The 20,501-nt window shown below is 42.2% G+C and overlaps 2 protein-coding genes across 4 annotated transcripts in view; one reads left to right on the forward strand and one right to left on the reverse strand.

Moving 5' to 3' along the window:
- The first annotated feature begins 112 nt into the window (after nucleotides 1-112).
- On the forward strand, nucleotides 113-6,119 carry LOC131458112 (Golgi reassembly-stacking protein 2-like). Its single transcript, XM_058626868.1, has 10 exons — nucleotides 113-278; nucleotides 964-1,044; nucleotides 1,247-1,450; nucleotides 1,567-1,653; nucleotides 1,779-1,909; nucleotides 2,237-2,369; nucleotides 2,904-3,027; nucleotides 3,437-3,544; nucleotides 4,553-4,681; nucleotides 4,825-6,119. Exons 1-10 carry the CDS (start codon nucleotides 216-218, stop codon nucleotides 5,046-5,048), a joined length of 1,284 nt encoding a protein of 427 aa, XP_058482851.1. The 5' UTR covers nucleotides 113-215; the 3' UTR covers nucleotides 5,049-6,119.
- A 988-nt stretch (nucleotides 6,120-7,107) lies between these two features.
- Nucleotides 7,108-20,501, reverse strand: part of LOC131458101 (serine/threonine-protein kinase tousled-like 1-B) — a 13,537-nt gene continuing 143 nt past the window's right edge. Inside the window, exons 1-22 of one of the 3 annotated variants that reach the window (XM_058626846.1) lie at nucleotides 19,947-20,501; nucleotides 17,925-18,046; nucleotides 17,378-17,446; nucleotides 17,140-17,178; nucleotides 16,943-17,018; nucleotides 16,816-16,859; nucleotides 16,309-16,392; nucleotides 16,125-16,205; nucleotides 15,930-16,022; nucleotides 15,705-15,815; nucleotides 15,314-15,450; nucleotides 14,806-14,997; nucleotides 14,533-14,599; nucleotides 14,149-14,246; nucleotides 13,834-13,915; nucleotides 13,649-13,740; nucleotides 13,466-13,555; nucleotides 11,963-12,132; nucleotides 11,519-11,654; nucleotides 10,902-11,013; nucleotides 10,668-10,775; nucleotides 7,108-8,849 (exon numbers count right to left, since the gene is read on the reverse strand). The exon at nucleotides 19,947-20,501 is cut by the window's right edge and continues 143 nt beyond it. In XM_058626846.1, coding sequence (XP_058482829.1) covers nucleotides 8,700-8,849; nucleotides 10,668-10,775; nucleotides 10,902-11,013; nucleotides 11,519-11,654; nucleotides 11,963-12,132; nucleotides 13,466-13,555; nucleotides 13,649-13,740; nucleotides 13,834-13,915; nucleotides 14,149-14,246; nucleotides 14,533-14,599; nucleotides 14,806-14,997; nucleotides 15,314-15,450; nucleotides 15,705-15,815; nucleotides 15,930-16,022; nucleotides 16,125-16,205; nucleotides 16,309-16,392; nucleotides 16,816-16,859; nucleotides 16,943-17,018; nucleotides 17,140-17,178; nucleotides 17,378-17,446; nucleotides 17,925-18,046; nucleotides 19,947-20,073 — 2,280 coding nt within the window. In that variant the 5' untranslated portion in view covers nucleotides 20,074-20,501 and the 3' untranslated portion in view covers nucleotides 7,108-8,699. Of the gene's footprint in view, nucleotides 8,850-10,667; nucleotides 10,776-10,901; nucleotides 11,014-11,518; nucleotides 11,655-11,962; nucleotides 12,133-13,465; nucleotides 13,556-13,648; nucleotides 13,741-13,833; nucleotides 13,916-14,148; nucleotides 14,247-14,532; nucleotides 14,600-14,805; nucleotides 14,998-15,313; nucleotides 15,451-15,704; nucleotides 15,816-15,929; nucleotides 16,023-16,124; nucleotides 16,206-16,308; nucleotides 16,399-16,815; nucleotides 16,860-16,942; nucleotides 17,019-17,139; nucleotides 17,179-17,377; nucleotides 17,447-17,924; nucleotides 18,047-19,946 lie in introns of all 3 variants that reach the window. The other 2 variants (XM_058626837.1, XM_058626856.1) reach the window with 2 other exon arrangements.

Consider the following 20,501-nt stretch of genomic DNA (forward strand, 5'->3'; position numbering starts at 1 on the left):
AAAAACAACTTATCAGTAAAAGACAAAGACACTGTTGAGAAATGTGCACTTTCTGAAAAGGCCTTATTTCCTGCCACGTAACGGCGCATGCGCATCCGCATCACTCAGTCACTTGGCGACGTGTACCCGGTATCTGTGGAAGTGTTCAGGTGTCTCACTTCTCCTGGTATACCGGCGGCCATTAAACACACAAAAAGCCTTAAAGGAGTGACAGCATGGGTGGTGCGCAGAGTGTGGAGATACCGGGTGGAGGATCCGAGGGGTACCACGTCCTCCGGGTGAGTTTTTACCCTCTACATCCTGATTTTAGTTGTTAGCTTAGCATCCGACTAGGGGCGAAGCCTTAGCTGCTCTGTGTTGACGAGAGGCCGGGGATGAGCCGGGGCCTCCGTCTGCTTTACACCAACACCCTGTCAGGAAAAAAACCCAAAAACAATGTGTGCTTTAATGCTGGGTCAATTTCACACTAAGTTTAGTGACATGTTAACTGTTATTCTTAAAGTTAATGCTAGTTATCTAATAACATACGCTTGTTATTACCAGCTAAGCACTATCGTCTGAGCTAGCTGAAGCTACGTAGCTACACCGAATGACAGTTGCCAAGCTGGTTTGTCAAGGTTTACATACATTATCAGATGGGATCTTAGGCATGGGGCTCCTTGTCCGTCTAAATAGAAGAAATAGTAACTGTCCCCCGCTCTTTTATAATAACCATATCCTAACAAACCGATGTAAGACTATGGTTGTTATTATTGGGCGGGGTTAGAGTCAGCGTGCTGGTGAAGCTCAGCCAACACATATGGACAGGGAAAACAACCCTAGACACAGCACTGACTCAGCTCAGATCCAACCTTTCAATTCTGTTTACATTTCATTTTGATGTACAGGAAATGTGATGTCATTATAATCAGGGAACGTGTCACCGCACAGCAGCTGCTCATATTGTCATTCATTTCTGTGCAGGTTCAGGAGAACTCACCAGGACACCGTGCAGGACTGGAGCCTTTCTTTGACTTTATTGTTGCCATCAATAACACCAGATTGGTAAGACAAGACAGCAATGAGGGCTTGGCAAACAATTCAAATGTTTACCTTAGTTGATATCATTAAAAAGATAATCAGTTAGTAGATAATGAAAAGAATGTAACATTTTCCAAATCGCAGAATGCAATATTACCGTTAATTAGCATCTAATAAAGGAACATTTTTCAGATGCTTGCTTTCTTTGTTGTTCTATTTTATACAGAACAAGGATAATGACACTTTGAAGGACTTGTTGAAAGCCAGCGTAGAGAAACCAGTCAAAATGCTGGTTTACTCCTCAAAGACTCTGCAGCTGCGGGAGTCCACCGTCACACCCAGTAACCTGTGGGGGGGACAGGGCTTACTTGGCGTCTCTATTCGTTTCTGCAGCTTTGAAGGAGCCAATGAGAATGTTTGGCATGTACTGGTAGGCACTCATGCAGCCCCATCTTTGTTGTACTGTTTTCTTTGACAAAGCAGGTTTTTTGTGTTATTATACTCCTATAATATAACTATACTACCTCTGTTTGTTTTTTGTGACAGGAAGTGGAGCCGAATTCCCCAGCAGCCCTTGCTGGCTTGCGGCCGCACACTGACTACATCATTGGAGCTGACACGGTTATGAATGAGGTCGTTAATCAGCACTTCACGTTCTTGCTGCTGTCACTTCTTCATCTTGTTCACTTGGTAATGATATTGACCGTGTCTCCTCCTTTTGTGTGAACTCTCTGCTTCTATGTGACTCAACACTGCAGTCAGAGGACCTGTTCTCTCTGATAGAGAGCCACGATAGGAAAGGACTGAAGCTCTATGTGTACAACACAGATACCGACAACTGCAGAGAGGTGGTCATCACACCCAACAGCTCCTGGGGAGGAGAGGGCAGGTGAGACACATTTACACCCTTCCTTTTAGACATTCAGGTATAAGTAAAGTCCCAGTCTTAGTTGATTGCATTCTGTCCTTGCATCACCACAGTAACAACAGGCCATTTCTTGATCCCACTCATGAATCTTTGGTTTGCTTATGTTCCTCTTATTTGGGGGAAAACTAGTGGTCACAACACCTCAGCAGAGGTATTGGTTTACATAAAGAAATGAGAGATTAGGTGATGCGGTGGTGATCTTAAAATCATGCAACCAGTCCAATGTCTTTGAGTAAAAATGAAGGTTTGTTGGTTTCACTCTTGAGGTTTGTCCCTTTGTTTTTCCAGCCTTGGATGTGGGATTGGATATGGATACCTTCACAGGATTCCCACACGGCCTTTTGAGGAGGGGAAGAAAATCTGCTTCCCTGGAAATAATCCCAGTGAGCCCATCAGTCCCTTGAAGGATGGATTTACTGAGGTCAGACCAAACACACCATTCACATTACTCCTTATATTACAGTATAACTCCTGTACTACGTCCTGTACGTTTATATTAGAGATACATTTTTAGTAATAAAACAGCTTAAATGTGTATTCACACAAAACTTAAAATAATCATATGTATCAGTTCTACATTGTTTATTACAATAAGTAAACCTTACCCACTTTTACTGCAGCCTAATTGTTCGCTGTGTATCTTTGAAAAGTCTGGTCTTCTCTGATCAGACCGGCTCAAACTTAAACCATTAGTATGCAAAGAATGTGCATGACATTGAAAAGATTTAAGATGCTTGTCCTGCAGCCTCTCATTTCTTTTTCAAGTGTTCACAAACTAAAAATGCAAGTTTTTTTCTCATTGCAAATGCACCGAAGCACTCAGGAGGGACAGAGAGCATTGTTGCTCATTAGAGCTTCTTGCACATTTGGATGAATGTGACCTTATCTGCTTGAAAAGAGCATCTTTTCATCCAATTCCTCTAAATCTCGTGTTCTCTTTTTTTAACCCCTTCAGGTCCAGCTTTCAGCCGTGACCCCTCCCCACGCTGCACCTGCCTCCTCCACTAGCCTTGAAGAGTCACTGTCTGGCCTGTCAATCAGCACAGCCCCACCCACCATGCCCACTGAGCTGCAAACAGGTAGGTCTTGATGCTCATTATATGACAGTTATATTTGTTTTCAATATTCCTCTTTCAGACTTAACGAAGTGAAACAAACTTACCAAATGAGGCAACAGTAGAGCAGCAGCTCCTGTGTTCCTAGGTGAAACGTTTCTGTAGATATCTGTACGATATCGTAGACTTAAGCAGACATACAGGTTTTATGAGGTGATACTTTTGATGGCAAAAAAAACAGATTTTCTTTTGTCCCTGCTGGCAGCCATGTTATCAGTTGGAACAAGTGCAAGGTTCCCATATAGTTTAATTAAAGTGCTGGCAAAGTCAATATGTGTGACTGTGTCAATATCTTCTACAACCACACTTCAAGAGAACTGAATTATTTCTACATTTTCTTACCTGATGTATTGTGTTTTTCCTTCACGTCCAGGCTTGCCCACAGTCCCTCTGCTCCCCTCCTCCACCAGCCCGTCCCTCAGCCCCCTCACTCCACTTAATCCTGCTGCCACTAACTTCAACCCTGCCACCACGCTACCAGGTGAGTGATTTCTCAAACACGTTTCAATGCACACATTTGACATAATCAGTCTGGTGAGTCTGATAACAGACGGCGTTTCATACAGGTGTGTTCTGGAAACGAGGGGAAAGATCTACCTCAAGTGTGTTTGTTTAAGTGCACATGCTTAGTTTTCTCCAGGATAAGCTGCCATGATTGGTGAACAGTCTTTTGATTTTTAGTCCTATAGCAGATACTCACTGTGCACAAATGGGGTTTTACCATCAACCACTGCTACCTTAGTTTACTTATCATATTGTTCTCTTCGTTTGTTTTGCCCTTTGTTTCTTGCTATGAGCAGTCAGATGTGCCTATGACAACACTCTACTATTTGGCCAGTGCCATATTGAGGTGTCTGCAACCAGGCAGCAATCGATCACTCACACTGGTTTCTACTCGCATGTGCCGTGCTTTATTACATTTATTATAACATTATTTCAGGCAAATGTTTACTGAGGTCATAAATCAAGTGAGAACTAGGCTAATATTTGTGCAGGCACCACCTGGTGTTTATTCAACATGCTCTTTCTTCTAGTAAAACTGTAAAACTGTAAAACTGTACTTTTTATACACAATCTATGGGTTACACAAGTCTGGAAAAGGTTGCTGTAGCAGGTCATACTGCAACCTATGCAACTGATCCATCCCAGCCCCTCCCATCTGCTCTCTCATCCAAAACACTGCCCTCAAAGCTGACAAATCACATCTGATTCCCCTGTAAGAAAACACTAATGACCATAAGGAAGGTTGTCAGGTCAGTTAGCCACAGGTACAGTCGGAATGAAATAACTGGTCATGTTAATTAAGATTTTCTTTCTCCAGACAACTTTATCTATAGATGGTGATCGGGGTGAGAAGAGAATTTCAATAAATAAGATAAAAAAACAAATGGCTTTCTCAAGCTTTAACAAAGTGGCAGAAAAAACAACAACAAATGAATAATAACTACTTGCTGTGTGACATGGTGTGTGTGTGTGTGTGTGTGTGTAGGTCTGATGCATCTTCCAGGTGGATTACCGCCACTCCCTAACCTTGCCAACCTAAACCTAAACCTGCCACTCCCAGACCTCAGTGCCATGTCACTAGGCACCAGCACTTTACCACCAGTAGGAACAACAGGTAAATCTTTTTTTTTTTTACTGTACATACAGTACAGATGCTTTAACTGCTTTAACAGCTGTACTCTTATCGAAATAAATAAGACAGCTCAGCATCATGTGACATCACGTGTCTCTTTTGTTTTCTACTCTCCTCTCTGTCAGTCCCTGGTCTTGCCTCTCTGCCCCCTCTCAACCTGCCCGGTCTGGCCCCGTTCCCCCCTCTGTCCACTGTGCTGCCCTCCCAGGTGCCTCCTCTCCTGCCTCAGAGCTTGGCTCCTCATGTACCCTCCTCCATCCTCACTACCACCGCCGCAGCTTCTATTGCTGACACCACGGTGTCCACGGAATCGCCGGCACCCACAGACACAACGCAAACGTCGTCATAACTTGGGGAAGGAAGATTGAGGGAAGATCTGCCATCAAACCAAAACACACATCCGGTTTCTCTTTTTCCTCCGCCTTTCTTTTTCTGCCATTTGTTTTCTATTTATTTGGCCAAGAGGGACAGGCAGACAGCTGCACTAGATCAGACACAGAGGTCGGCACGCTCCGGTTAGGAGTGAGGAAGCTTGTGTGGAGTGATGAAGGATGAATGGATATGAAGAATGGACGACACCTAGACATGTCTTTATTACCACACTGTCATGGAACTGCATGAGGAGGACGTGGTCTTCTCTTCAGCCTGTAGTTTGCTTTGCACTTCTGCAGTTACATCAAAGCAAATGACTGATTTCTCCTTTTTCTGATCTGGTCATCCTCTGTTAAATATACATATTTTCTATAGAAACTATGTTAATTTGGCTGGATGATTAATTCAATTAACTATGGGGCAGCCAAAAGGTCAGCCAATGAACAGCTCGTCGTCATTTAACTGGACACTGGAGTAAACCAGAAGATATCAGAAGTAGGTCAACGCAGAAAATAAGAATGTGCTGCTGTTTAATTGTAACATCCAGCCCAAACATGTTAACTTTAGTCATTAGTAAGAAAATGTCCCCTACCGATATATTAATTTGATTGACCTGTATTCATTTTGAAATTTCTGTAATGTTTCCAACCAATTAATGAATCTGCATTATTTTGCACCACCTTTGTGTTTTGAAATTATTATTCTGTCTCTTTTTTTATGTTCCCATGAATATCAGTCTCTCTCCATTGCATCTACCACCACACAAACAGTAGCAGAATGACGTCTATGCCAGAAGAGACGGGTGTCTGCAGTTATCAGAGCTACTGAGTGAAGTGTGTGTGTGTGTGTGAGATGGTTGGTTAATAATAGGGTCAGACATGGGTGTAGAGTTGTTCAAATGGACACTACGTCTCCTCCTGGCATGGCCGAGGTAAATTGGTAAGGACAGTTGCAGTGATGCAGTAGAACCACAAGATGCTGCTGTAACAGGTTTTTGAAAACATCTGCAAGTCTGCACAGTGCAAGCAATAAAGCCAAATTAATTCTATATGATGTCTTTTATCAACAGTTTGTTTTTGTCCATCTTAATTAGGGCCTGAGCACATTTGAGGCAAAACAGGTGAAAATTGGCAAGCAAATCAGTGGAACTGGTAAAAAACTTCATAAAATAAAGGCAATACGTGTAAGTGTTGCAAATGGCTCAGTAGCGCCACCAAAGGTGAAACACGTTAGGACAAAGCAGAAACTAAGTTGCACCAAATGTCACAAAACTTGCTCACAGCTCAAGACAAACAAAAACATTGCTAACATTGTCTATTGCGACCACGGCCTCAAATCAACAGGACGATGATCTGCACGTTTCGTAAATGAATGAATTCGTCTGAGCAACGTTAATTGTTCTAACATGAACACAACTTGTCAATTTGCACTAGACACAAATATGAGAAGTTGTCAAAAGGTCACAAGAGACCGACCTTCACCCAACAGGGAGTCAGTCATTTTGAAATTAACAACACCGTGAAACAGGAAGTTCCCTGTAACTTTGTTGTACATTGAGCGACAATAGACAATAGACTCATCCAGAAAACATCAGCACATGAAAACTCAAGTTGTAGTAGTCAAGGGCACCTGCTGGTAGCACGGCGGCTGCAAGGGCCCACACAGTACTGCTTGCAACTCTAATCATATATTTTCATTTTTGTGGTATAAATTGTTTTTCATTACTCCAGATTGAGCCTTTTGTATTTATATCAGCCACATTTTTGGGCCACCAGCAAGCTAACTGAAGACCTGGTGAAGGGAAGGGAAGGGTGCGGTGAGGGATATTCAGCTGCAACATGCAACTTCACCAATAAATGTTGCTTAATTTTGCACACAGTACCGTTAAAACAGGAAAGCGAACGAGGGAAGACGAGACACCAACAACTTTAGTGCTCCCACTTGTTTTTCACTTGACCTCTCGCCCTTTGAGGTCCAGGGTTTGACATTTGACATTAGGCCATGACATTTGAGTGGAGCATTAACATGTGACAACATACAGGTAAGTGTTTTATTTACAGAACAACAACATCTTGTATATATCCACTTGATTTCTAGCTGCAGGAAAACATGCTGCATCATGAGCCAACGTGAATCGTGCCCACTTCCACTAGCATGAAGAGCTTTGACCATCCCTCACCACACAGCACACAGACTGAGCTCCATATACAGCTCCATATAGCGTCTGTCGGACTGTAACTTGAAAGTAAACAAACGAGAACCCACATGGACATTGGATGTTGTTGGCGGAGGAACGTGGTGCCTCCCCTCTAACGGCACAGCCGGTGTCCATTTCAGAAAAAGAAGCTCTGGAGAGCGCTCCTCTAAACACAGTTCAAGTATGGACATATGCGAGGCAAAAGAAAAAACCCATTCACACCTCACAAACTAAAAGCCACATTTATAGCAGCAAACTGAGAACAGCTTTCAGAGAGAAACACACAAACTGAGAAAACGTGAGACATTGGGAAGCAATGGTACGCCTCGTCATGAGTGCACATTTGCACGAGCCTCCTGCGCATGAAATGTACACTAAATTGTGTGTCCCCAGTCTTTGCAGTAGAATAACGGCTGATCCAGTCACGTTAATGGGGACATCCATGACAACATGGTGCTGTGTGAAACTCCGCCCTTTGAAACATTGCGACTCTTCACCTGAACAGCAAATATGGATTAAGACACATTCACACGTCCACTTTTGAGTGGACCTGAACTGCACTGCTTTGCAATACAACTAAAAATCATGAACGGAGGATTTGACCGAGTCGAGGAATCGCTCACTCTGAAGTACTTCATGCCAAATCTGTGAATCCAGATAAACACTACCTGGATCAGAAGTGCAAATCAAACCCAGAAATTTCATCTGGAACATTTTTTCATTCCTTTTTTTTTTGTCAAGTCCCATCAACGTCACATCACTACTTTGAAATTAATCCCCATTGTGTGCTTCAAGGGCTACAAAGGGAAATTCAATGACATGTCACTTATCATTGTTATGCCCCATTTTAAAGGGTTGCAGAGTTAAAGTTAAACAGCTAGTGGATATCAGACACACTCACACTGACACTCACACCCGTCCCTCTGATGCCTGCTGGCCTCCACCTTCATAAACACTGTCTTTATGTGACACCATTCTCAACGGGTATGTTGTATGTGTACGTGGAGGTGGGAATGGGCAGAACATCTAGGAGCTCCTATAGTTGTTGACATGTCTCCTAAGAGGATGAATTAATAAAAGTTTATAAAAAAAGTTACACTAACTTCATTAGTTTTTCTTTTCCACATCGTGTTAAGCTACTCCCTCTTTCTCCTTAATCACCATTCATCTCTTTTTATTCCCTTCAATCTGTCAATCTTTCATTTTCCCCCCTTCCCTTGACTCTCACGGTCGAGTTCAAGGACACAACAAAGAGCCTCCCTTTCTCTCCTCTTCTCTCAATCCATCTTTCCATTTCATTCTCTTCCGTTTCAATTTTATCCATAAAAAAAAGAAGAAGAAGAAGATCCGTGTTCATTATCCTTCAGGTTTCCAACGATCCTGCCTCGCGGTTGGCCAGAGGGTCGTGTCAGTCATGTGAGCGAGAGCCAGTCAGTAGGTGGAGAGAGAGGAGGCGGGCGACTGCAGGGAGCCGGAGGAGTTTGAACGTCTCATGTGCGGGAGGAGGTAGGAGTCCGAGCACAGCTGGTGAACGTCGAACCTGTCCTCCTTGCGGTAGGCGAGACAGCGCCGGATGAACGCCTGCGGAGAAAATGACATTCAGTGTGAGTTTATGTCTATGTTTGCTTAAAGATGCAGTCAGTGTGTAATCACTATTCAAACAGCTCGGCCCACATAGAATCTGATGCAGGACGGACATGACAGAGAGAGGAGAGAGTTGTCAAAGACTCATAGTTTACATCCTCCCTGGTTTGCAAAGGCAACTGTAGTGACCCGACATGCTCGGTCAAGGCAGGGTGAGTAAAAAAGGCCGCCATTGTCTTCCTACATGCTGGACGTTGTTGTTGTTCTTATTACTTCTTTCATATTGTGTGTTTTAAAGACATAACAGAAATTACGCTTATTTTAAAATACACAGGCTGAGACAGGCTAATCATGACAGGAGTTTACATTTAAACTACATCCACGCAATTTTCTTTTAAAGTCATCTGCAACCAGATGAGCATTTTAACTCCGTATCAGATGTGCATTCATACTACAACAGCTGAAAATGTGTGTAGTCTGGAGAGCAGGAAAAACCATATGCTACACGTTTTAAATACCGCAGTAGGGCACACTTTTGACTCAGAATAATAATCCAACGACCACAACGAAGACACAAGCTGGAAAATGACTTTCATCAGTGCTGCAGAAATCTAATGGACATTTTCACTGACAGACTCCATCCAGTATCAAATGATCATGATTTTGATATTTTTCCTGGTCATAATGAGAGTTAGGATACAAGAATGATCACCCATACCAATCATAGATCAAATGTAATTTGTAGAGCGGCAACTAACGATTATTTTCATAATCGATTAATCTGTCGATTATTTTCTCAATTAATCGTTTGGTCCATAAAACTTCAGAAAACCTTAAAAAATGTTGATCGGTGTTCGTCAAACCTGGAAATGATGATGTTCTCAAATGTCTTGTTTTGTCCACAAACCGAAATGATTAACTTTTAATGATTTCTTTGAGCAAAGAAATGAAGAAAATACTCACATTTAAGAAGCTTAAACGATCAGAAATCTCGTTTTAATCATGAAAAAAGCTTCAAACCGATGAATCAATTATCAAAATAGTTGTCAATTAATTTAGTAATCATATAATTGATTAATTGTTTCAGCTCTAGTAATTTGTACAAAAATAATCACACTATGATTTTTTTTTTTTTTTTTACCATATTTTGACGCCACCTTTCAGACCTTCACTCCAACTATGGCTCACGAGAGTTAGCAGAACCACATGGACTCCAAAGTTTGGGACCATTAAAGTAAGCATTAGATTAAGCAACTCGAGCACAGGTGTGGTGTAATCGTCTCTTATGAGCAACTCCTGTCTCACACATCCACCCACAGCCCCTCCATCTCCTTCAGCTCTGTGCCTACATGCATTTTTCTAAATCACAGAGTGGGTGGATTGGCTCAGATCTGGAGGTGAAGTCACACCTCAGATAATGAGATGTTTTGTTTTTTTATATATATGGTAATGATTTTTCAACCTTTACACCATTTTGGTATTAGATAGGAGAGCAGTGACAGAAGTAAATTACACTCTTCTTTTAAAGGTAAAAGGTGTAAAATTTTGCAATATTTATTGAGATGATGGTCTGTTCATTGAAGGATAACGTAAAAACATGGTGGTCCAAAATGGTGGCTTTCAATAGAGCTGACCTGGCTCCTGATATAAATATAATAATCCTGGTGTAATGAAAAACAACAATCTATACAATCAGGCAATTGTATACTTTAAAAAGTCAGTATCATTTTCATATTTTCTGTCAAAAGAAAATCATTTTACACACTGAATATTCAAGTGTATGCACATGTGTATGTGGGGATGGATGTGTGCTACCTTGGCCTCTGTGCTGGCCTGTGGTTTAGCAGGAAACTGAACCTCCGTTGCTTTGAGGATGGTGTTTTCCTGGAGAATGTCTTGTTGAGACTGGTTGTGACCAAACGGCTGCGAAAAACACAAGATGTTGAAATGAGCGCAGTTTATTGTTTTTCACTGCTCCAAATATCATACTCCTGGATACTGGATTAAAGACATAAGTCCATGGGAAAAAAAAGTGTTTCAGTGCTGTACCTTGCGTCCATAGAGGCACTGGAAAAAGATCACTCCCACAGACCAGACGTCCACCTTGTTGGAAATTTTAGGCGGCTCCTTCCCCACCACAAAACACTCAGGAGGGAGATACCTGAAAACACATGAATGAAATAATAATCATGCTAATCATTGTTATTTAGAGCTCATACATGTTTTTTCCATGTATGCTGCTGTTTGTAATGTGACATGTCAAAATGGCTGCTATGCAAATGGTCCATGTGGGAGAAAAAGATGCATCAGCCTTCATTTTTCACATATTCACTGTAATCCATGTCATATCCATGCTTGTTTTGCAATGTTCATACATGTGCCACTGTGCACTCATGTGCCCTTTGCACTGCAGCCATTTTGACACGTTTTAGCAGGACAAGCTCCAGTGTCATTGATCACATGATCAATCTCTCCGTTCAGGTCATGCAGTTTAACAGTAAAGCATCATGCACCCACAAACTGAGGAGGAGGCACGTATTCGCAACCTTCTCAATCTGGCCACACTTTAGGGTCACGACCCAGAAACAATGTTGTTGTGAGTACGCCACACTGTCAGTGTGATGGGGTGGGGGCAGCGTCTGCTACCGTCGGTGTTTGTGTCTCACCAGTAAGTGCCAGCCCCCTGTGACGTGAGGTCCATTCCATCCACACCGTAATTATCATCGTCCATGATCTTTGACAGGCCAAAGTCTGTGATTTTGATCTCTCCACATGCCGTGCCATCCACTAACAAGATGTTACCTGTACCACACACAGATCGATTCAAGGTTAATGAGCAAAAAGACTCAAGAGCAACTGAAAAAGACACTTAGATGTGACCGTTTATCAGCTTTGCATCCTCTAAGCATGCTAGGGTTATGAGGCTAGGGCAACTATTGTTGATGTGCAATGTTAAAAACAAGTTTTTCATTCATTTATCGTTAATGATTATAACAAATTGACATATTAAACTCTTGATTAAAGAAAATGCACGGATTATGCTATCTATATGCTATATATCTATCTTTAAGTGCTGTAATATTCATATGCTTGTTGAAAAAGTGACCCACCGGGTTTGAGGTCGTAGTGAATGATGGGGGGTTTGATCTCGTTAAGGTAGCGTAGAGCGCTAACAATCTGCATGACGATGGAGCGCGCTTCCTTCTCCGACATCAGCTTGTTCTGTTTCAGGTAGAAGTCCAGGTCATTTCCTTCACAGAACTCCAGCACCGTACAGAAGCTGTAAGAACCCAGGGTGGAGATGGACAACAAACATCGAGTTACAAACAGGAACGTAGTGAAACACTGATACTTAAATATCGCAATATTACATTGTAGGATATTGCATCAATTCTTTGACGAGCTCAATCAGCATGGAAATATTCTTTTTTTGTATTTAATAGGGCTGCAACTAACGATTATCGAGTGATCAGCGGTCCAGAAAATGTTTTGTCCACAAACCAAATCATTTTGGTTGTTTTAATGATTTCTTATATATGGAGCAAAGAAACCAGGAAATATTCACTTTTAACAAGTTGAAAAATCTAAGCACTTATACTCAAACCAATGACTCTGTTATCAAAATAGTTGACGAGTAATTTATAGTAACTCATAATCGAAAATTGAGCCGTAGTATTTAAACTTCTGAGTTCCTTTCCTTCCCCCCCATCACTATCCATCCATTGTTTACTGCTTTATCCTCCACGATAACAGCTATATCAGCTGGGGTTAGGGTAAAAGGCGGCGTACACAAGGGACAGATCACCAGTCCATTACAAGGCCACATAGAGACAAACAACCATTCACTCTCACATTCACACAAGCAATTTAGAGTGTCCAATTGACCTCTGCATGTTTTTGGAAATGTGGGAGGAAACTGGAGAACCTGGAAACTCTACACAGAAAGGATCAGACACAAAACCAGCAACCTTTTTGCTGTGAGGCAACAGTGCTACCCACGTGTGACACCGCTTACTAACCAAAGAAAACTGTACATTATTTACAATGATGTCACTTTGCTTATAGTAGATCTATGTATTGCATATTTTGCTGTTGGGTTTGTGGTTGTAATTACGAGGTTTTGTGAAACACCAACTGACACCAAACAATGACTCAATTACTCTAGAAAACAATCAACGGATTAATATATCATAAAAATATCAGTGTTTTATTGATCCCTAACTAGACAGTGCCATCAGGTACAGTATATGGCTACTAGTTTGTTTAACTCTTTGCTTTATAGGTGACTGCATGTCACATGGATAATCCAACACTCTATGGCTAACATTTTACTCCTCAAATGTGACTTCCATTGTCAGGGCATGATGATGCTGAATCACACATTCCTCTTACCCCTACATTTGCTGAGACATGCAGCTCTGATGTCGTTGCCCGAGGCAGATTACACAAAAACTACTATATGCATTATTTGAATATTTACTTGCCAAAGGTTAGACTGTTACCTCAAGTGTAACAAGCCCGTTTAAGTTCTCAACGCAGCACTGTGTGACAAACAACCACAGGATACGTCAGCCCAGCAGGACTGCAGCTGGCAGAGGTCAGAGGTGACTCACGTGTCAGTGTCCAGAGAGAAGTAGTCATACAGTTTCACTATTCTGGGATGGTCCAGCTGTTTGTGTATCCGGTACTCCCTGCATGCATGCCTGGAAGAAAATAATTGCCAGTGTTGTCAGTGTGTAACTGCAGAAGCAGTCTGCCTTTGTGCATGTAAAGTTCACTGTGTGGACGAGACCTACTTGTGATAGTTCTCCTTTTTCTCCTCCCTCCAGTTCTTGTTGAGTTGGTGGATTTTAACAGCTGCATAACGCTGCTCAAATAGGTCAAAAGCCTGTGTTTGAAAAAGAAAAAAAAACACACACATGTACATGCTTATTATACACACAGAGAGAAAGTGAGCGTAGGAAATAATTACGGATATTACCTTATAGACTTCACTGAAGCCGCCCCTGCCCAGCAAGTGCAGCAGCAGGTACCTCTCATTCAGAGTGGGATGGTCTTTAAACCTGTGTGAAGAGGATTGCTTATTTTTAATATAATCCGGTAACATAAGGAACTTATTCTAGGAACTGATCGAGCTAAATCAATGTCCTTTCTGAAACAAGAAACATGATTGTATCTCTCCTCTCTTGGATAATTCAAATGAAAACAATGTAGAAATCAGCCACTCTGTTTATGAAATGGTTTTATTCTATGTGATTCTGTGTGGTTTACATTCATTTATTAGGTTTGGACTTACGCCGAGCTGTCCTCGTTATTGATCCTCTTCAGCTCTCTGATATGGAGGTTCCTCACGCGCTCCAACCGCTCCAGCTCCGCCTGAATCTCCGCTTCCTCCTACAAACAAATCATAACACTCGTCATTTAATATTTAAATTGTTTTTGAGTTGTAATGTGCATCTTACAGAATACAATTTATGCAATCAAACAAACAGATGAGAACATTTCTGATACAGATTCAGATTTGTTTGTGTTCACTTGACATGATGAATATCTGGTAAATGGCTGAATGTTTTATATTTTCCAGGCAGAAAGGTTTTCTAGACATAACACATTTTTACTGATTTATTGATTGATTAGTTGAATGAATAACCAACTGCTTGTTTATAGTTTTCCTACTCACCTTCTTCAAGTGTCCAAGACGGAGTTTGAAGATCTCTTCCTGCTCATGGTACTCAGCGAGGGTCAGTCTGCCCAAAAAAAGAAAGAAAGAAAGAAAGAAAGAAAGAAAGAAAGAAAAGAAAAAATATGAGCCAACATAAACATTTACAAATCCTCCTGGTGAAAACAACATAAAAGCATCTCACTCTCAGTTTGTGGACATAACAAATGCCACCAACAATATTTAAACATTGTTTACGCTCAATATCCTGCACTGACAGTCCAGTGAACTTACAGCTGAGGCAGGGAGGGCTTGAGGAAGGGGTCTGAATCGTTGCCATTGACCACCTTGGTTTTGCGTTGCTTGGGTTCAGAGGTGGACGCCATTGTCAGGGAGGGAGACGCGGGGTTTGGAGGCTTCCTCTTGGCCAGCAGCTTCCTCTGTCTCTCTATGTCCTCCCTCTGCTGGTTGATACCCTCCTGCTGCCTGGAGCATATAACAAATATTAAATATTACACAATGTGTGTTTCCAAACGGAGCAGGAAGCCATTTTCACTCATCAGTTCCTCTTTTTCACCTACTTGATACATTACTAATACGATAATTACCCAAATATACAACCTGATGCAATATAAATAGAAACACTATCAACAGTTAATACATTCCTCATACATATACCTCGACAGTACATTTAACATACTGCATATTTAGGAGTGAATAATGCAATGCTCAGTGCAAAACCTCAACAAAATGCAATCACAAAAATTGACTAGCAATAAAAACAAAGTTTGTAATCGCTCACTTGATGAGGTTCTGGAATGCATATCCATCGGTCCACTGCTCTGTGTAGGACGCTCCATGTCTGACGGTGGTGAAGTGACCGAGGCGGAGGCGGTCCTGCATGCTCTTCTCACGACACGACTGTTTCTCCTGAGTGCTCTGGGCAGAGAAATGTGCACATGATCAGAAATGACGGACAGACCTAGGTGACATGTAACCGTTAGAGTTACATTTATTCATTTGACAGATATACCTTCAACGCTTCAAGTTGACCTAATGATAAACTGCCTCTGTGCCACTTAATATGATGTCCTGTTTGTCGCATGTCAAAAAACTTTGTGTATATAACCACCAACATTTGTTAATATGTATCTATTCCCCTGTTATGAAAACAATAAACACAAAACACACACCTTTTCTATGAGCAGTTTCTTGCTCATAGTGATGCATTTGTTGAGCCTTTCCTTGTATTTCTCCAAGAGTTTTTGCTGTTCATCAATCTGTCTGCGCAGGTCACAGTTCGCCTGTTCAAATAAGCCCACAGAGAGAGTGTTACCTCTTGTGTAGTATGAAATATAGACATTCTCCTATGTGCTTATCTTCAACATTAACACACAGGATAAATAACCTGAACTCACCCTGAGCAGATCATCTATTCGCCCCTCTTTCTTCTCCAGGTCCAGACTCTTGTTGCTTTCCAGAGCAGCAAGTTTTAGTCCTGTTAACTCCGTCTAAGAGCACAGGACGTAGAAGTAGAAGTCAGCTGGTATATCAGAGGAAAACACTGCAGAAATTGTGTCAGATGAGTGTGTTTTCTATGAGTGTCTCATTACCTGGACCAACTTGCTGCAGGACGCTTTAGGATTATGTTCTCCAAAGCACAGACTTGTGGGAGAGGAGCTATTCTGCCGGATCTACAGACAAAGACATGCCGTTAAACCTCCTAGAGTCACAGAGAAACTCACATCCACCTCACATATGCAGATGCTTCTGTGTGAGTGTTTGTCAAACACTCACTATTAAGCCCGGAGCAGAGTGGGAGCTCTGTGGAGAACGACGAGCTGATGGGAGTCCTCTGACTGGACTGGAACCGTTTCCACCCTGGAACTTTGCAGAAAAACAAAACTGATTAACTTAAAAGTTGCAAAGTAACTTCTGATTTTTGTTGTTGATGTTATGATTCTGCCTCTTTAGGCTCTTTCAAGCAATACCATCATAACTGACCTAAGGGAGTGTTTATGTGTATACACCAGCAGTGCAGGGGCGGCGGGAGTAAGAGGCATTTACACAAACAGACTGCTTTAACAGCAGAGATCTAAACACTGCTATACTGAGAAACACAAGAGAGAGTCGTATGGAGCTGATAGGCTCAACATTGTGTAAACTTGTTTGAAAACAGTTTAAATGTGACAGACATATCTTTAGATTTAAAGGTTATGCACTACAGTTAATAATCATGTTTGAGATTAAAAAAAAAAAAAAAAAAAGGTGACATATTAGCTTAACGCCAGTTGTAATACTCACATCAAAATAGTCGCTAATCTTGGGCCCACGCGTGGAGGTCTTCCCTGCAGAGGAAATGTGAGCTCTTAATACAAACTAGCAGTAATACATGTGATAATGTAATGATCTAGTGCAGTATCAGTCATACCTTGACTACTCTCTGAGTAGGTGTCAGCTTTCCTCTTCCTCCCTCTGGATGATTCAGAGTGCTTCTTCTCAGGAGTCTGTGAATTGATATGAAATAGAGGGAAATAAAAGGCTTAAATCTCCCGTGTTTTACCAAACTCAGCAGGATTCAGTGGTGGAGTTCAGCAGGAAAGAACAGCGGGAAGGAGAAGTACATACTGAGTAGGCAGGAGAGCTCCCTCTTTTCAAATCAGAGTTCTATGAAGACAAGAGAGGAGGAGGAGTTGGAGATAGAGGCAGGGAAACGAGTGGGACGTGCACAGAAAAGAATAGAGAAGTGCCAACACCTTGTTTATCTGTGCTGATAAATGTGTCATGTTTAATTCTGGCTCATCTCAATAAATAAAAGTCAGCCATGTTCACTGAAACAGTGACCAAGTCTTTGAGTGTGTTTTACCTCTGACTCCTTATCGCTGGATGAGCCCAGGCTGCCGTAGCTGTGGTTGGAGGACTCATTGGCCAGACCCTGAACACAGTGAGAATTAATACAAATAAGTGTTAAAATAGTCAATGCAAATAAGTGGTACTTATGAAATGTAAACAACACTGAAACAAAGCTTAGAGGCAGGCCTATAGTGCCATGGCTGATATGAATACAGACCTTCCCTTTAGGTGTGTCCCTTGGCCCTTTTCCATAACACAAATATTTCCAGGAACTCACTATCCTTTAGAACATTTACCTGCATTTCCACAACTTCAGTTTTTTTTACTGGGTCCAAAAAGTCCCTGATTTATCACCAAGGAGTCATCATGTAAGAGTTAGTCACTGGGGTTAGACACGTATGAACACAACCATTTCAACTATTGTTCAACATTCTTGCTGCTGCGAGCAAGCACAGGGTGTTGCTACTGTCATTGTCTTAAGTTCTCAGGTTAACTGTTTTTGTGTAGTATGCATGTTGTAAGTGACAAATGAGGCTTTGGCTCCTCTGTTCAGCTGTTACCTTAGCACCTCCACTGGTGCTCCCAGTGCTGCCGACTGTGTTGCCACTGCCAGCTCCCGTGAATCTGGCCTCCAGCAGCTCCTGTCTCCTGGGGTCCAGGCTATGTAGCTCCTCCATGGGGCCTGGTGACAGGGAGCAGAGTAAGGTTACAATACTACCTTTGGTAACAAACAGTGGCGAGCAGCAGGACGAGAAACACTCCTATGTTTAAAAACACAAGTGGAGGCGTAAAAAAAAAAAAGAGCTTCATGAAGAGCAGAGGTATCTAGGAGAGGATTAGAGAAAATTGGAGTGATCAGAGGGATAAAAATAGAAAATGGATTTAACTGCAGGTACAGTGGGAAGCTCTTTAAAATATGCACTTCCATCCTGTGATGGTTGATACTTAAGATGACACTGCATTTCTATCTTGAGCAGTAAGGTCATTGTGCCACTGGGGAGCCAGGAGGGAAAGGAGTCAATGCCAGGTGTAATAGTGATTTTAACAAAAATCTTCAGCCTGCACATCTTTCGTCTAATTATTAAGACACAAAAGAGTATGGCACTTTCCTCTTGAACAATTTGCACAGCATATACTGTTTAAAATGCCTGGTTTTTACCGTGTTTTAGGTTTTAATGTCAGGTCAAGCCTGGATTTTAATGTATTCTTTACTATTAATGTGTTTTAGGGCAAGTACGATGCTCCAGTATATGCAATATTCTATAGTATATAATATTTTTTTTTGTTATTTACATTCTGTGAAACATGTATCCTTCGTAAGCAGCTTGTTGTCCCCATTGTGCTGTGCACTGTTCTGCAGCTGCCGTAGCACTTTAGCCGCCCCAAAAAAATTTCCCCGAGGGGGCGGAAATAAAGTATATCTGATTTATTGATTGACTCATCGATAATAGCTCAGGGACTTCAAACAGGAGTTTTATCACAAGTAAAAAAAATCTTTGTCTGCAAAAATTAAATGTGCATTTAGGCTTTTCAGAAGTTATATTCAAATGTGTCAGTGGTCCTCAGTATGTGTTTGTGGTTAATATTAACAGCTGCAAATCAAAACAATGACAATAACACTACATATAAATGTGCTTTTTCAAGCAGTCAGTTTATAAAAGATACAACGATTACATAAAGGCTGCCTGATATGGCCATGTTGTATGACTATCAGTTTCAATACAGACAATACACACACACAGACACAGACACACACGTCTTCAGCTCCTTGCTGGCTGCTGCTGTTGCAAGTGTTTGTTTCCTTATTGGACATTTCCTGACTGTCATCTTTACATAGCTTCTGGCACAGGGAAGAGCCATAAAAGGCATTACTATGGACGTGATGAAAGCCTTATGTGCAGGGAAACAGAGCAGCCTACAAGGCCTGTGTCTGTGTGAGGTTACCTAAGGACAAGGCAGGAAGTGATTTGGAAACATTTTGTCTACACAGCCAAAGCTTTATATCACATCTCACGTCACATCAAGAGGTTTTAGGTTCAATAGCACTTCCCAGAACAATACACAGCAACAATAGAGTCCTATAATAAATAACTGCTCACTGTTTCGTCCCATGTCATTCTGCTACATCAAGTGAACAGCACGAAACAGATGCTTCAAACCTGACCCTAAAGTAAAAAACCGAGGCCTGGTTGTAAGTTCTTGGTAGCAGTTGCTTTTGCAATTATGGAAGCTGTTAAACATCCATCTGGATGCAGCTGATAAGAGGACAGTGTTTACAGAGACACTGTACTGTGGCATCGCGTCGTTAAAGCCAACTTGAAACCGTGTAGAGCAGAGACAGTGACACAGACAAAACAAGAAGCTAGCGCTGCCTTTGTTGCAAACCCGATAGCTCCCCGCTGCTACTTCAACTGGCCATCAACTCAACTGACAGCTGACGTTTGGCATCAGTGAACTTGACATCCATTTCTACTCCCAACAACCGTCGGCTCGACACGGCACACAAGCCGCACTTCTCCTGCCAACAAAGCACTTTAAAGAGAATTTAAGTGGCCCGAGCACTTTGGCTCGTATATATATACCTTCTTTGCCCTTCGCGGTCGCCGTTATATGTTGTTGAGAAATCGTTGGGGACGAGGAGAGCTGCGACCAAGATGGCGTCGCCTCCAAACTTCCACCACCACTTCCACTGTTACTTTGGACACTCATGAAGCCACTTTACCGCCGAGAGGAGCCAGCGTTCACTCTGCAAATCCCAAACTCTCGTGTCCATCGACACCTGCTGTAGCCGAACGGGCCAGAATGAAGGATAGTTGGTCGTGTTTTGTTTTTGTTTTTTTTAAATTCCTTCTCCCTCTGGCTAGACACCTCGCATGTCGCGACCCGAGCGGGTGCTGCTGAGCAGCGGCTGCTTCTTCTTCTTCTTCTTCACGGACTCGCTGAGAAGGATCCAGCGTAACCTTTGCATGATGACCGCACCGCGCCGCGTCGCGCGCCTGTCAGCAGCAGCATCCAGTTCGCGAGCGGTGCCGTGATTCTGGAGAAGGCGAGGCTATCGCGAGGCTGCCGCGCTCCCAGCAGAGCGGGTGGCATGACACCGACACAGACAACACTGATCTGGGATCATTTTGCCCTCC

This window comes from Solea solea, chromosome 1, assembly GCF_958295425.1.
Source record: "Solea solea chromosome 1, fSolSol10.1, whole genome shotgun sequence".
Taxonomy (NCBI): domain Eukaryota; kingdom Metazoa; phylum Chordata; class Actinopteri; order Pleuronectiformes; family Soleidae; genus Solea; species Solea solea.

What these genes read in the sequence shown, in the direction of transcription:
- LOC131458112 (XM_058626868.1), top strand. Translation starts at nt 216, where the DNA reads ATGGGTGGTGCGCAGAGTGTGGAGATACCGGGTGGAGGATCCGAGGGG. An exon ending in CCATCAATAACACCAGATTG is followed by an intron (nt 1,045 to 1,246) that starts GTAAGACAAGAC and finishes TATTTTATACAG; the next exon opens with AACAAGGATAATGACACTTT. An exon ending in CCCTGCCACCACGCTACCAG is followed by an intron (nt 3,545 to 4,552) that starts GTGAGTGATTTC and finishes GTGTGTGTGTAG; the next exon opens with GTCTGATGCATCTTCCAGGT.